The sequence below is a fragment of the Hevea brasiliensis genome, chromosome 14 (assembly GCF_030052815.1).
Source record: "Hevea brasiliensis isolate MT/VB/25A 57/8 chromosome 14, ASM3005281v1, whole genome shotgun sequence".
Taxonomy (NCBI): domain Eukaryota; kingdom Viridiplantae; phylum Streptophyta; class Magnoliopsida; order Malpighiales; family Euphorbiaceae; genus Hevea; species Hevea brasiliensis.
This window is the reverse complement of record NC_079506.1, coordinates 84,451,270-84,464,254: the sequence shown is the minus strand read 5'-3', so window position 1 is coordinate 84,464,254 and position 12,985 is coordinate 84,451,270. Positions and strand designations below refer to the sequence as shown.

Below are 12,985 nucleotides of genomic sequence, written 5' to 3'. Positions count from 1 at the left end.
TATTTGTTTAATTAAAAAGATCATGTTGATTAGACGAATACCCAATTTTTTTTTGTCTTTTTTGTTTTTTTTATAAAGGATTGAGTGAAGGATAATATAGAATCTAATATAAATTATAGATGGATAAATATGGATAATGTTAGCTATGAGCATGTCTTGAATTTTTTTTTTCCTGTTTTTTATTCCTCTGCATGGACAACTTATGCATGGGCCGAACCAACCACTTGCATTTGCCTAATTTGATGCTTCCTCTTATGTTGTATACAGGAGAGTTTAGCAAAAGGCAAAATCCCACGTTTTAAATAAAAGATTTTTTTAACTCAATAGGGTTAATCTAATCGGTAAAAAATGAAAGTTTTCATTCATTCTTTACTAACTAAAATTATTAGACTTTGTTAAGAAACACTTTAAAATTATTTATTCTAAATGTATGAGGTGAATATAGAGAGAATCCTTAAAATTGTCCAAAAAAAAATTGATCTTGATATGAAGAAACTAATCTGAAAATACCTTTAATCATGCATATATACTTAAAAGAATAAATAAAAGACCCTTGAGAGCCTTTATTGATAAACCAAAGTATCAATGGGTTTGAATGTAAATCCTTTTTAAAATTAGCAGAACATATAATGACAGGTAGGTTTTTTAATTTCTCAATATAAATATAATAAATTTTAAAATAAATATTCAATCTTATTAGAAGGCATTATTGAGAAGGGGCTAGAGGATTGATATAAAGCAAGAAAATTAGATGGTCCCCATAGAATTCAATATTTTCTTTGGTTTCTTTTAAATAATTGCCTAAGAAAATCTTCCAAGTATGTATATACCCTTGAAAGTGATATGGGGCGAGAGGTGTGATTGTCTCATAGCTTCAAAAGGGTTCTTTTCCTTCATGTCCTAATGAGGAACTGTAAAAGCGAAAGCATGCAATTAAAAACATTTCTTTGCTGGAAGGTTGAAAGATTGGTCACTTTGAGGAAATAATGCCTTGGGGACCATAATTAGCCATAATTGTTTGGAATGGAAGCTTGCTATCATGGCAGCCTTTGTGGAAACCAGAGAGTTGAATTTAATTTAAGTTAATTAGGCCATGGTAATCAATACCTTAATATTCAGTTGCACAACCTCGAATTCAATATAAATTTATAATATACAAGAACACTAAAATTAATACTTTTTATCCATAAAAATTTAATTATTTACTTTTAATAAAATTTTAATTTAATAATATTAAAATTATTTTTAAAACCATAAAATTTTAAATTTAAATTCTAATAACAATTCATTATTTAAATATATAAAAAAATTAAAAGTTGAGAGTCGAAATATGGAATTATTTACTTGGTTATGAAAATTCAGCCAGTCTCTATCGTAATCTACAGCAATAGACAATTAGAGCTAATGAGTCAATGGATTGAAAGAAGACACGTGTGCTTAACATATACAAGAACAAATGATGCAAGCAATGGACAATATTGAAATTAATTATGTATTGTAAGATTCTAAAAATTTCAAAGGATATTTGAACATATTATATGCTTTTGCCGTCAAATTGAATGTCCTACGTGTTAAATAAATTAGAGAAAAGCCACTAGTCGTAATTACTTGATTTGTGATTGAGAATGAAAGGTACGTGACTCAGCTTCCATAGCATATTATTAGTCTATTGTTTTAATTAAGCAATATTATCTTCAATAATTCAACAAAAAAAAATTATTAAAGAAGATAATTAATGCATATATAGAATAGTTGGTAGAGATTTATAAACACTAGGAATTATTTTTTAATTAAAAGTTTAAGTGAAGGGGAATGAGAAATTATAATAGAATTTACAGATAATTTATAAAAGAATATTTATAAACAAGACTCAAATTCTTAATTTAATAGGAGTGTTAATTGAATTTTTACCTATTGAATTAATCTTTTATTTTTTTATTAAAAAAATAAAATATACGCATACAAAATTTAGTGATGGGATTATATTATTGTTAAAATTATGATAATTTTAATAGAATTTTTATCTTTATATAAATCTCACATGCGCTTGTTTTATAAGTAATGTGCGGGATAAAATATTTAACGGTGATAAAATATTGGGTGGCATTTTGTGTGAGATTAATTAATAAGATGCTAATTAAATTTCATGTGATTGATTTATATATTTTTGTTATGAATTTATAATTATAATGCAACTAATATTGCATTATAATATTTAGAAAATTCTATGTATAAGTTATATTAAACTCTTTGATACACCAATTTAGAGTTCAATTTAAAATCAATCATTCCCTATTATCAAACTATATAATAAGAAATTGTTAAAGTTTTCTCTATTTTAAAATAATTATATATATACATATATATATATATTTAATTTTAAGATAAAGATTAAATTATATTTTTAACTTTAAAAATAAAAAATAATAATAATAATTTAGTAGTCCATTATCTATCATAAACAATACATAAGGTAAGTAAATGGTTTTAATTAAGATAACTTTTTTCATTTTAAAAATTATTTATGTATGAAACAAAATAGATAATAAAAATAATAAATCAAGGTTGGGCATTAACTTTTTGACATTTAATTGAAAATAAAAATACTATTTGAAAATCGTAAATAGTAAAATTTTTTTATGGGTAGATATTTGTAATTAATTAAATAACTTAAGACCTGTGTGTGATGTTAATGTTACAACTGCTATTAACAAAAGCATTTTTTAAAATATACTACTTATATAATCTTAAAAAATAATTTAAAATTAAAATTATAAGTTTTAATTAAAAAAAATAAATTAATAAATTATTTTTTTAACAACATTTAAAATAATATTTTCTTTGTAAAAAATAATTTTGACCCTTACCTTCAATGCCAAACGGTCAATATACAGTTGTTATTTCAAACTTGTAATGCATGATAGAATATATTATCGATTAAATCAAGCCTAAAATTAAAAAATGCTTGAAATTGGGATAAAAATTGATTGATTGGAACATTAGAGTTGGCTTGGCTGCCTCCGAAGACCAAAGTCTCAATTAATTATCCTATCTATACCTAAAGTTTCAAACTTTTATTTAATTATGTGTCACAATCATCGATAATTTCTTTCCTTTGACATAACAACACCAATATAACAGGCAATTAATTTGGCTAATAAATAATTAATTAGCTATTTATAATTGCTAGAGTCAAGTTTTAAATTAAGAATTTCCCATATCCAAGCAAATGAGTTTCTGGTAGTTGTTGGGTTCTTTTCCTGGTTTTGATAGAGTTGTCCACTTTTTGTCCCCAGTTGCAGCTTCTATGGAGGCACCTTTAAAGGGTGGAGGAAAGGTTTCTTTTGAATTTTTTTTTTCATGTGTCAAATAAATTTATTTTAAAATTTTGTTATAATTAACTTAATTTTTTTTAAGTTTAAATACGTTCAATTTGTTTTGCAAAAGTAAATAAAATAATATTTTTTAATATTAAAATATTATTTATTTGTCATTAAAAATTATTATTAATAATATAAAATTAATTAAAATAATAATTATTTTTATTTTTTTTATCAAAAAATTAGATTACTTAAGATAAAAAAAAAAAAAACTTAAAAATGAATTTGTTTGGACATGGAAAAAAAATTCAGGCTGAAATTTAAAGGGTCTTGTTGGTAATTACAAGACCACGTGTATAATATAGGTCTCCGTTTACCAAGAAGAAAGTGCTTGGAAGAGGATAATTTTTACACCTTGTCTCTTTGTCTTATATTTTATTTATATCCATTAATTTTAATTTATTATTAAAAAAATTTTAAACTTTAATTTAATTTTATAAAAAATTCTCTAATATATTCAAGTTAAAAGAAATAAAATTACATTTTATACTTTATTTTATCTTACACTAAAAAAATATTAATAATTTTAATTATTATCTAAATTATCTTTAATTAAAAAATATTAAAATTATATTTATAAATAACACACTATAATTTAAATAAATTTATTTAAATAAAATTTTTTATAGAAAAACTTGCTATCGTAGGTTACCTGAATTTTTAGAAAATAAAATTAAGATTTAAAAAATTTTTAATAATAAATTAGTGGTAAGAGACGAGAAAAAGTTTAGAGAGAATTATAAAAATTACCCGCTTGGAAGGGCAAATCTTTGAAAACCCAGTTGGGGTTTGTCCTTCAGCGACGCCTCCACATGATGGAAAGTTCTTACGTTTTCCAAGGGGAATAGAAAATTTACTTGCCAAGTTGAACTTGCAAAAGTTATTTCTGCTTCTTCTTCTTGGGTTGTCATGTTTTATCCATAAAGAAATTCCTTGAAAGTACTTTTACTTTCACGAGCACATAGATTCTCTATACAAGCAAACGTCACAATCATACACAAAACACTATGAACAAATAGTGGACATTAATCCAAGCAAATGTAAGCATCAACGAAGAGCTAACTTGAAGGGGGAACAAGAAATTGACCTTGTATTAGGAAGGGGACTTGGGATAAAATTGAATATGCTAACTACATGTCATGGAATATCTTTGTAGTAGAACATGATTAGTAAATAATTGAAAGTTTAATTTCTTTTATTTTTATAAGAACAATAAAAGAGTCAAGTTTTTCTAGTAACTTCATAAATATAAAAACTCTTATCATATTAATAAATGAGAAATTTAAATATAAAATTCTCAATTTTTCATATTTTTATGAGAAATTTAAAGGTATATTGTATTAAATTAATATTAAATGCTTAATATATTTAGTATTTTTCTATTAATTTAGTGCCATACATTCAATGTAAAGCGTTTTTTACTCTTGGTGGGTTGGTTGAAGTGGTAAAAAAATATTTATCCAACCTATGATATCTTATATTAAAACTCCGATATTAGCTTTTTGATGTGACGGTATATCTAAGTTTAATTAAAATTATTATGATTTTAACAATAATTTATTTTTATCATTAACTCCGTATATACATATATATTTTATTTATATAAAAAAAAAATCTTATCAACAGAAGTATTCTAAACATTAGCATCGACATAAATTTGACAAGGTTACTTTCAATTTATGTGAGTATAAAAGGCGTAATATTCTCTATCGAGTATATGATAGATTATTTATATATCCATTTATATAATAAAAAATAAATATTTTTTTTGAACTTTTTGAAATTAATATAATTAAAAGTAAAAATGATCATTTTGTGAATTTTTTTGTTTAAACTGTTTCTTTGGATTCAAAGGATTTTTTTTTTTAATCTAGTAATAGCTACCCTCCAAAATCTAATTGTCTAACTAATTGACCAGACACAAACTTATCATAACTAGGCTGTCAATAATGTGGATTGATCATAGCCATCATTATCTTAATTAATCTCATGAGTGCCGTGATTGAATTTAACATATATGAATTTGTCATTTTTATGCGAAGAGAGCAACATTTCTCCAGCCAAGAAACAACCCCTAAATCACTGTCTCACACCAAATTAATTATCCTTTGTTAATTACCAATGAGATTTTCTAATTGTCTCAAAAATTAGAAACCCTTAATTTCAATGCATTCCTTAATCATCTTCAGCCTTGTATTTAAGCAAACCTAATCACTCTACTCAATCAAATAATATCAATATACGTCTTCTTCCTCCTCTCTCACAGGTGGGAACACCCAGTAAGCCTTCATGGCCTCTCTCCATCATTTTCTTGTTAAAGTACTTCTCTTTTTCTTTATCTTGCAAGCCAATCGTTGTTTTTCTTCAAAGCAAGAATCTTTAATATTGCCTCTCAAAACCCAGAAACATCCTCATTTCCCCATTGCAAGACGCTTCGCCACCGCCTCCTCCTCCACCAACAAGCTCTTGTTCCATCATAATGTCTCCCTCACTGTTTCTCTCACGGTTGGTTCTCCTCCGCAGAATGTTACCATGGTCCTTGACACAGGCAGCGAGCTCTCTTGGCTTCACTGCAAGAAAGCGCAAGGCTTGAACTCCATCTTCAGCCCTTTCGCCTCTAAAACTTATGTTAAAGTCCCCTGCTCTGCTCCTACCTGCAGGACCCGAACCCGTGATCTTACCATTCCCGTGTCTTGTGACGCTGCTAAGCTCTGCCATGTTATCATCTCCTACGCCGATGCTTCATCCACTGAAGGCAATCTCGCGTTTGAAACATTCAGAATCGGGTCTTCCAGTCGGCCCGCCACAATCTTCGGGTGCATGGACACGGGTTTCAGTTCAAATGCAGAGGAAGACGCCAAAACAACCGGGTTAATGGGCATGAACCGTGGGTCATTATCATTCATTAACCAAATGGGATATCGAAAATTTTCATATTGCATATCGGGTCTCGACTCGTCCGGTGTTTTGCTTCTCGGAGATGCAAGTTTGCCCTGGCTTAAACCGCTAAGCTACACTCCTTTAGTTCAAATCTCAACCCCATTACCGTACTTCGATCGGGTCGCTTACTCAGTCCAACTCGAAGGCATAAAGGTTAACAACAAAATTCTATCGCTGCCGAAATCCGTTTTTGTACCAGACCACACCGGAGCAGGACAAACCATGGTTGACTCAGGCACCCAGTTCACATTCTTACTGGGTCCGGTTTACACAGCTTTAAAAAATGAATTTTCAGCACAAACCAGAGGGATTTTGAGAGTTTTAAATGATCCAAATTTCGTATTCCAAGGGGCAATGGACTTGTGTTATTTAATAGAATCGTCTCGGCCGAGATTGCCAGTATTGCCGGTTGTAAGCTTGATATTTCAGGGTGCGGAGATGAGCGTATCGGGAGAGAGGTTGTTGTATCGAGCACCAGGAGAGATAAGAGGGAAGGATTCAGTGTGGTGCTTTACATTTGGGAACTCAGACTTGTTGGGAATTGAGGCATTTGTGATTGGAAATCATCATCAACAAGATGTGTGGATGGAGTTTGATCTTGAAAAATCTAGGATTGGACTTGCTGAGATTAGGTGTGATGTTGCTGGTCAAAAGCTTGGCTTGTACAAGTAAATAAAAAAAAAAAAATGATGGGGACAATTGTACATACGTGAGATGAGACTCATGGACAATTTTTCTAGTTAAAAATATTAATGGTCTAGGTATTTTGATATTGAAATTTGAATTTGTTCTAAGCCATTGTCACAATAGAGACTGTCGCATGAAAGCTGACATATAATATGACTTTTTTTTTATTAAAATCAATAATTTAATTCGTTTAATAAAATTAAAATAAGTTTGGAATTATCTTATAAATTAACTTGTGTCATTAAATAAATAGCTTTGATTTGAATGTTTATTTCTAGCATAAATGGTTGCTTTTTTTTTTTATGAAAATGAAAATAATTTTCGAGTTGGTAGTTTGAATCTCTGCTGGAGTTGGTGAAGTTGAGGCCAGAGAATGGAAATATGGTCTCCTTTTTTGGTTTAATATTTAGGGTAGGTAAGATGGGAGACCAGCCCATGCTATTTGCATGGATAAAAGGTTACCAGCAGCAGTCTGCAGATGCTCTGTTTGATGGACAATACATTAATACCCATAGATTGATAAATCTCACCAAAATCCTCAATGGATAAATTTTAAATTTTCAACTTGTTGGATTTTTTTTCCCTAATGAGAGAGTTTCAAGAAGGCAACTGATGTTGATGATTGAGGTTTATTTATTTATTTATTTATTGAAAGATAAATTCCATTAATAACCATATCATGTATAAACCCCATGACCCAATTATAAAAAAAAAAAAATCTAGTTAAAGTCTCTGCCCATTAAAGTCATATTCAAAAACATTAATTGTTCTAGTTTTATTAAATATTTTACTAATTGTCATTAATCTTAAAAATTGTTAATGAATACGAACTAAGGCTCAAAGCCAACAATCAAGAACCTCAGGCTAAAATGGTACAAGACCCAAACGAAAGACCTGACAAATGTCGAACAGAAACCAAGAGCAACGCTGCCGGTGCATTATAATTTAGGTTGAATCCATGTTAGGTCTAGGACTATGAACATGTCCATTTGTGCCAAAGCTTCTTACTTTAGTGGATTATTTGTCGATAGAAATCAGAAAAAAGAATAATTAATACTGTTCTTGATCCTGAGGATTAAGGATTAGCCTCCAAATAGTCTTTCTTGCTCAACAGGCATCTTCGATTATGTTTGCCTGTAACTGTGAGAGTCTATCTGCATGGTGAATGCAAGGTCTTGACAGAGTTGGCTTTCCATTGCTTTCCTGGATATCAGCTTGAGAGACGTCTCCATCCTTCAAAATTTAGAACATCAGAGGTTTGGAGCAGGAACTACTAAATAAGAATTTAAATGACTAGTGATGGGAATGTTCAGTTACTAACCATCTAGAGACCAGTTATGCATAGTGTGGTAAAATTTTGAAGTTAATGGCATTACATCTGCTGAAATACATGAACAAGTTCAGTTCTAATGGTGTCAACCATATAGACCATCATCAACCAAAACAACAACATATGAAGTATTGATATTGGATGGTAGATCCTATTTGAGAACACAAATTAGTTTATTAATTGAACAGAAAAGGGCATAAACTTAGGCTGCATTTTTTTGCCCAGCAGGCTCTCTGTTGTTTTTAAAGCCCGCGATGAGAAGAAACTAGTTAAATTTAGTTAAAAGTGAAATAATCCTCCATTAATGAAACCAATAAAGCTTATGTTTATGCAAGATGATTATCTTGAATGGCTTTATGTATTATCAGTGCAATATTTGTGAGCTCATGGAAAATCTTTTGCAGTTCCATGCTAATTGCATTGACCCACGGCTGCGGCAACAAGGAATTTGCACTGTTTGCAATTTCAGGGCAGGATCTGGGTGGCGTGAAAAAAAATAAAAAAAGTACAAGATGGTGTTGATGTTTCTTACATGGATCAACAACAGGCACTAGCCTACAAAGAGAAAAAAAGCAGTTGCCGTATGATCAAATATCAAAGAAGAAAAAATAGAGAAAAAATAATTACGACATCAATACAAGTTAGTTGCAGTCTACAAGCTTGCCAAGAAAATTATGCTAATTGAAATGTGTTTTAACGTGTGGGTATATCTCGTTCGCATAAGAAAATATTATTAGAAATCTCAAGCATAAAAAACACGAAAATTTCAACTGTGGATACCATGTCTCCCGCACACATTCATCATAGCCAAGACAGTGAAGAAAGTTGATCACTAGTCGCTAATGTAAGAATCATTAATCCAACGAGAACAGATAAACTCCATTAAGAGAGCAGAGAATGCTGAAGGGAGGAGACGCATCAAAAGAGATCAAAAAGCCCAATAAAAACTCGAGACCAAGAAATTGTCTTCAGAGGTAAGAGCCTCCAAATTTTAGAGGAAAGCACTAATATCTGATATTGAAAATGAGGTAAGAGCAGCTGGGGAAGGCTGCTGCCAGCAATGGAAGGCCAGCAACAATCTTGTGAAATTGAGAACAATCTGAGAATGAGATGCCCACGAAATTGCCATTATCATGCCATGAGTTCTTAAAATGCCCCGTACAACTTGGGGTAAGTTGGCACTAATTGTATGGTACAAATGTTTGGGTTTTTACTTATCCCTTCAATCTAAAATTGGTGCAATCACCACAATATACATGTTAATTTCACATGATAGCATGTGAGTTTCATGTATCTTACTCCTTTATAAGATCTAATATTACCATAAACATAACTGTGATATAAACTTATTTGGATTTTCCCTTTCCCTTTCCTTTCTTTGATTCTAACTTGGCTTGCATGCGGGCAGCTGCAGCAGCTTTGGCTTCTTCTCTCCTCTTCTTCTCTTCCTCTTTTGCAGCAACAGCAAGCTCCCTTTGCTTCTTCAGCTCCCTGATAACAATTTTTAGCATCATAAACAATTATATTGTATTCAAAATAGGTGAACTTGAGAGAGAGAGAGAGAGAGAGAGAGAGAGAGAGAGAGAGAGAGAGAGAGAGAATAGAGTTGATAACACTACTTCAGATTTCAAGAATAAAAAAGAGATATGGTATGTCTTACGTACTCTAGCCTAGCCCTCTCCTCTGAAACACTACTCATGCTAGAGCCTTTCCGGGGCTTGCAGGCTACTAACTCCACCTCAAAAATAAGGGTTGCACTGCATCAAATAAACATAATGATCAACAGAAGCATCCAGACTATCCATTTCTAATGATAAACCCAGGCAATTTTAAAGCACTAAGAATTTTAAAGCTATCATACTCTGCTAAAATTTTAAAGCACTAAGAAAATGGCCAATAATGCTACGTTCTCCAATTAAAAGAGAAAAAGAAGAGAAAAAAAAAGGCCATTGGCTTCAATGCACAAATGACCTATGTAATTATCCATCCAACCTTGCACAGTTTCTCCTTCTGAAAATTCAAAGTCTTCAGCCCAAAGCATCAGGTTTATTTAGATTCTATGATCAATAAGGTCAGTCTAGCTGTGCCAGTGCATCTCTAAATTGCATTCATTCTTGATTGCTGATCTTAATTTTTATCTTTCTTGGCTATTACCAGATTCTAGCATTTGTTTCTGAATAAAAAAAAAATTGAAATTAAAATTCATAATGGCATTACTCAGGTGGGATATCTGGTGGGGACCCAGTACTGCCATAGGCATATTTTGGCTTGCAAGTAATTTTTGCAACCTCCCCAACCTGGTACAACCAACCAACAAATATTACAAACATGCGATGAAAAGATTAAAGAGCTTCTTGCATCAAGAAGTGTAATTTGACCTTCATGGTTCTCAGAGAAATGTCCCAAGCTTGGATTACCGAACCCTTTCCAAGCTCAAATGAGAACACAGTATTATCGTCATGTGTAGTATCAAAAACTTCACCATTTTCAGCAAGTGTGCCCTCATAATGAATTGCTCAAACACAAGCATCATGTATTAATGACAGGGTTCTTATGATGAGTGCTGATCATTATACTTGACAATAAAGGACTAACCACATAAAGAAAAAAAAAATCAAAATAAAACTAACTTTTTCAAATAGAGGCTTCTGAAAACAGTACTTTTTACTAATAAGCATAGTTCCATCAATAAGAAGAAAACAGAAAATTATTCACATTCATGCAATACGAGTTGCAAGTTGAAAATTATTCATATTCATTAATAAGAACAAAACAGTATGAAGTTGTTGTTTAGTCGCTTTGAAATTTTTATGACTAGAAGTATAGAAAATATCAATTCTATATTAAAAACAAAATTTAATTGCCTTTAGTTAACATATTCAAAATGATGTTTTTCTTAACAACAATTATAACAATAATGTCAAATAGGCCCTTAAGACTATTCACTTGATATACCAAGAAGAGTATACCATCAACAAGAGGAAGATCCTCCGATGGTGCAAGTGCACCAGCTTTTGCCTGCCTTATGATTGTCTTGATGACACCTCCATCCCCAGTCAAATCAACAGCATCATCCATGGCTCATAAATCCTTCAAAGCCTGGTAATACAAAACAAACATCAAATTAGCCCTCTTGCATTTAAAAATTAGGAGAAAGAACAACTTCATCACATCAGTCTGAAAGAAAATTGAACAGTAATGCATCTGCTTTCAACAAGGATAACTATATTCATCACTGATCAAGTTATATGCAAAAGCACCAACATGAGCAACATGAACTTAGACCATGAAAATGAAAGGAAAAGTAAAAAAATAAAGCAAAAATCACATGAAAATTCAACAAGGAACCTTTTGACTATCTTCCCATGCCATAAATAAACATAACTAATAACAGTTATGGGTAACATAATGGGCACTAGTTAGCATAACAATTATTAATAGCATTGACACACGACAAATTCATTTCCATGATTCATACAAATATTATGAATCACAGAAAGATTATTAATAGTATCAACAAATTTTCACACATTTGAATTTCAAATCAAAATTTCAAGATCCCTGTTTCAAAATAAATCATTTCAATTTTCTACCTTTCCCTTGTTTAGAAAAAAAAAAAAAAAAATGTAAGCTAAGCAAAGTAGTATTGAATTAGGCTTTCTGAACATTAACTTACAGTGAGAAAAAAAAAAAAAAAGAATATTTCACTTACGTGAGCGTAAGCAAATAACACAAGTAAAGGATCAAAATCCTAGGGTTTCGCTTATCCTATTCAAAGATCATCAATACACTGCTTCACAATTTTATATCTACAAACAAATAAAAACCCAATAAAATCCAAGAGCAACTAAAACCACTCTGTTCACAGTTCATAATAAAATACAAACATACTTAGAAAAATTGGAAAGAAAACATAACATGCGTGGATAACAAGCGCATAACTTAAAAATTATGAGATAAAAACTTCACTTTCAAAGATGATTTTGGGCAAACTAACCCGGTTCAAAGAGAGAGGAAAGAACTCGAGACGAAAAGGGGAAATCAGGGACGATAAACCGGAAAAATTGCGTTTGATACCGGTGGCCATAGGCGTCTTGGTGAGCTCTTTTGACTAGAAAGAGCAAAGCCGGCATTTTGTAAATGTGGTAGGGCGTGGCAAGTGGGCTATTGAACTGGACTCTAACTTTGGATCCTTTGGGCTTTGGCCCAAGCAAGCATTAAATTTTCTGTTCATGGTGGATGTAATCCACCATTAACCCAAAATTCTATAAAAGAAGCATAAAATTAAAGCTCGTCACTGAATTGAAGTTACTGTAAGTACAATCACCATAATTTCATTCTCTGATTCTCTCATCTCATGTCATTAAAAAGAAAAGGTAATACACATGATATTGCTGTGACAGAAATTCAAAATAGAGGTGATCAGCCCCAGAAAATTAACACTAAGAATGCAATGATCGCCATTTCAGAAGGTTACAAAGTAGATACATTCAACAAAGCCACACCTGCCACGAGTGAACACCTTGGACCTGTGTTTGACATGTGCCACAAATTACAATGAACATCTGCCTTATTCCAGCTTTGTTCATATATGCAAATGAAGGATGACTTCAATTTTCTTCATCAATTGTCACTCTTGTCATTTGCG

At 31.0% G+C, this 12,985-nt stretch overlaps 2 protein-coding genes across 3 annotated transcripts; one reads left to right on the top strand and one right to left on the bottom strand.

The window, feature by feature from the left end:
* Positions 1-5,455: 5,455 nt before the first annotated feature.
* Positions 5,456-7,098, top strand: LOC110646210 (aspartic proteinase PCS1-like). The gene has a single exon (XM_021799593.2). The coding sequence runs from the start codon at positions 5,670-5,672 to the stop codon at positions 6,990-6,992; it is 1,323 nt and encodes a 440-aa protein (XP_021655285.2). The 5' UTR covers positions 5,456-5,669; the 3' UTR covers positions 6,993-7,098.
* Positions 7,099-9,376: 2,278 nt separating this feature from the next.
* On the bottom strand, positions 9,377-12,985 carry LOC110658652 (peptidyl-prolyl cis-trans isomerase FKBP20-1-like). 2 transcript variants are annotated; one of them, XM_058133609.1, is made up of 7 exons: positions 12,843-12,985; positions 12,335-12,602; positions 11,307-11,436; positions 10,716-10,852; positions 10,555-10,634; positions 10,002-10,094; positions 9,377-9,828 (listed from the first exon to the last, which is right to left on the bottom strand). In XM_058133609.1, exons 3-7 carry the CDS (start codon positions 11,413-11,415, stop codon positions 9,684-9,686), a joined length of 564 nt encoding a protein of 187 aa, XP_057989592.1. In that variant the 5' UTR covers positions 11,416-11,436; positions 12,335-12,602; positions 12,843-12,985; the 3' UTR covers positions 9,377-9,683. The 2 variants fall into 2 exon arrangements, 1 of the variants encoding a protein (XP_057989592.1); XR_009143074.1 differs by lacking the exons at positions 10,555-10,634; positions 10,716-10,852; positions 12,335-12,602; positions 12,843-12,985 and having other exon boundaries at positions 9,688-9,828; positions 9,998-10,094; positions 11,307-12,300.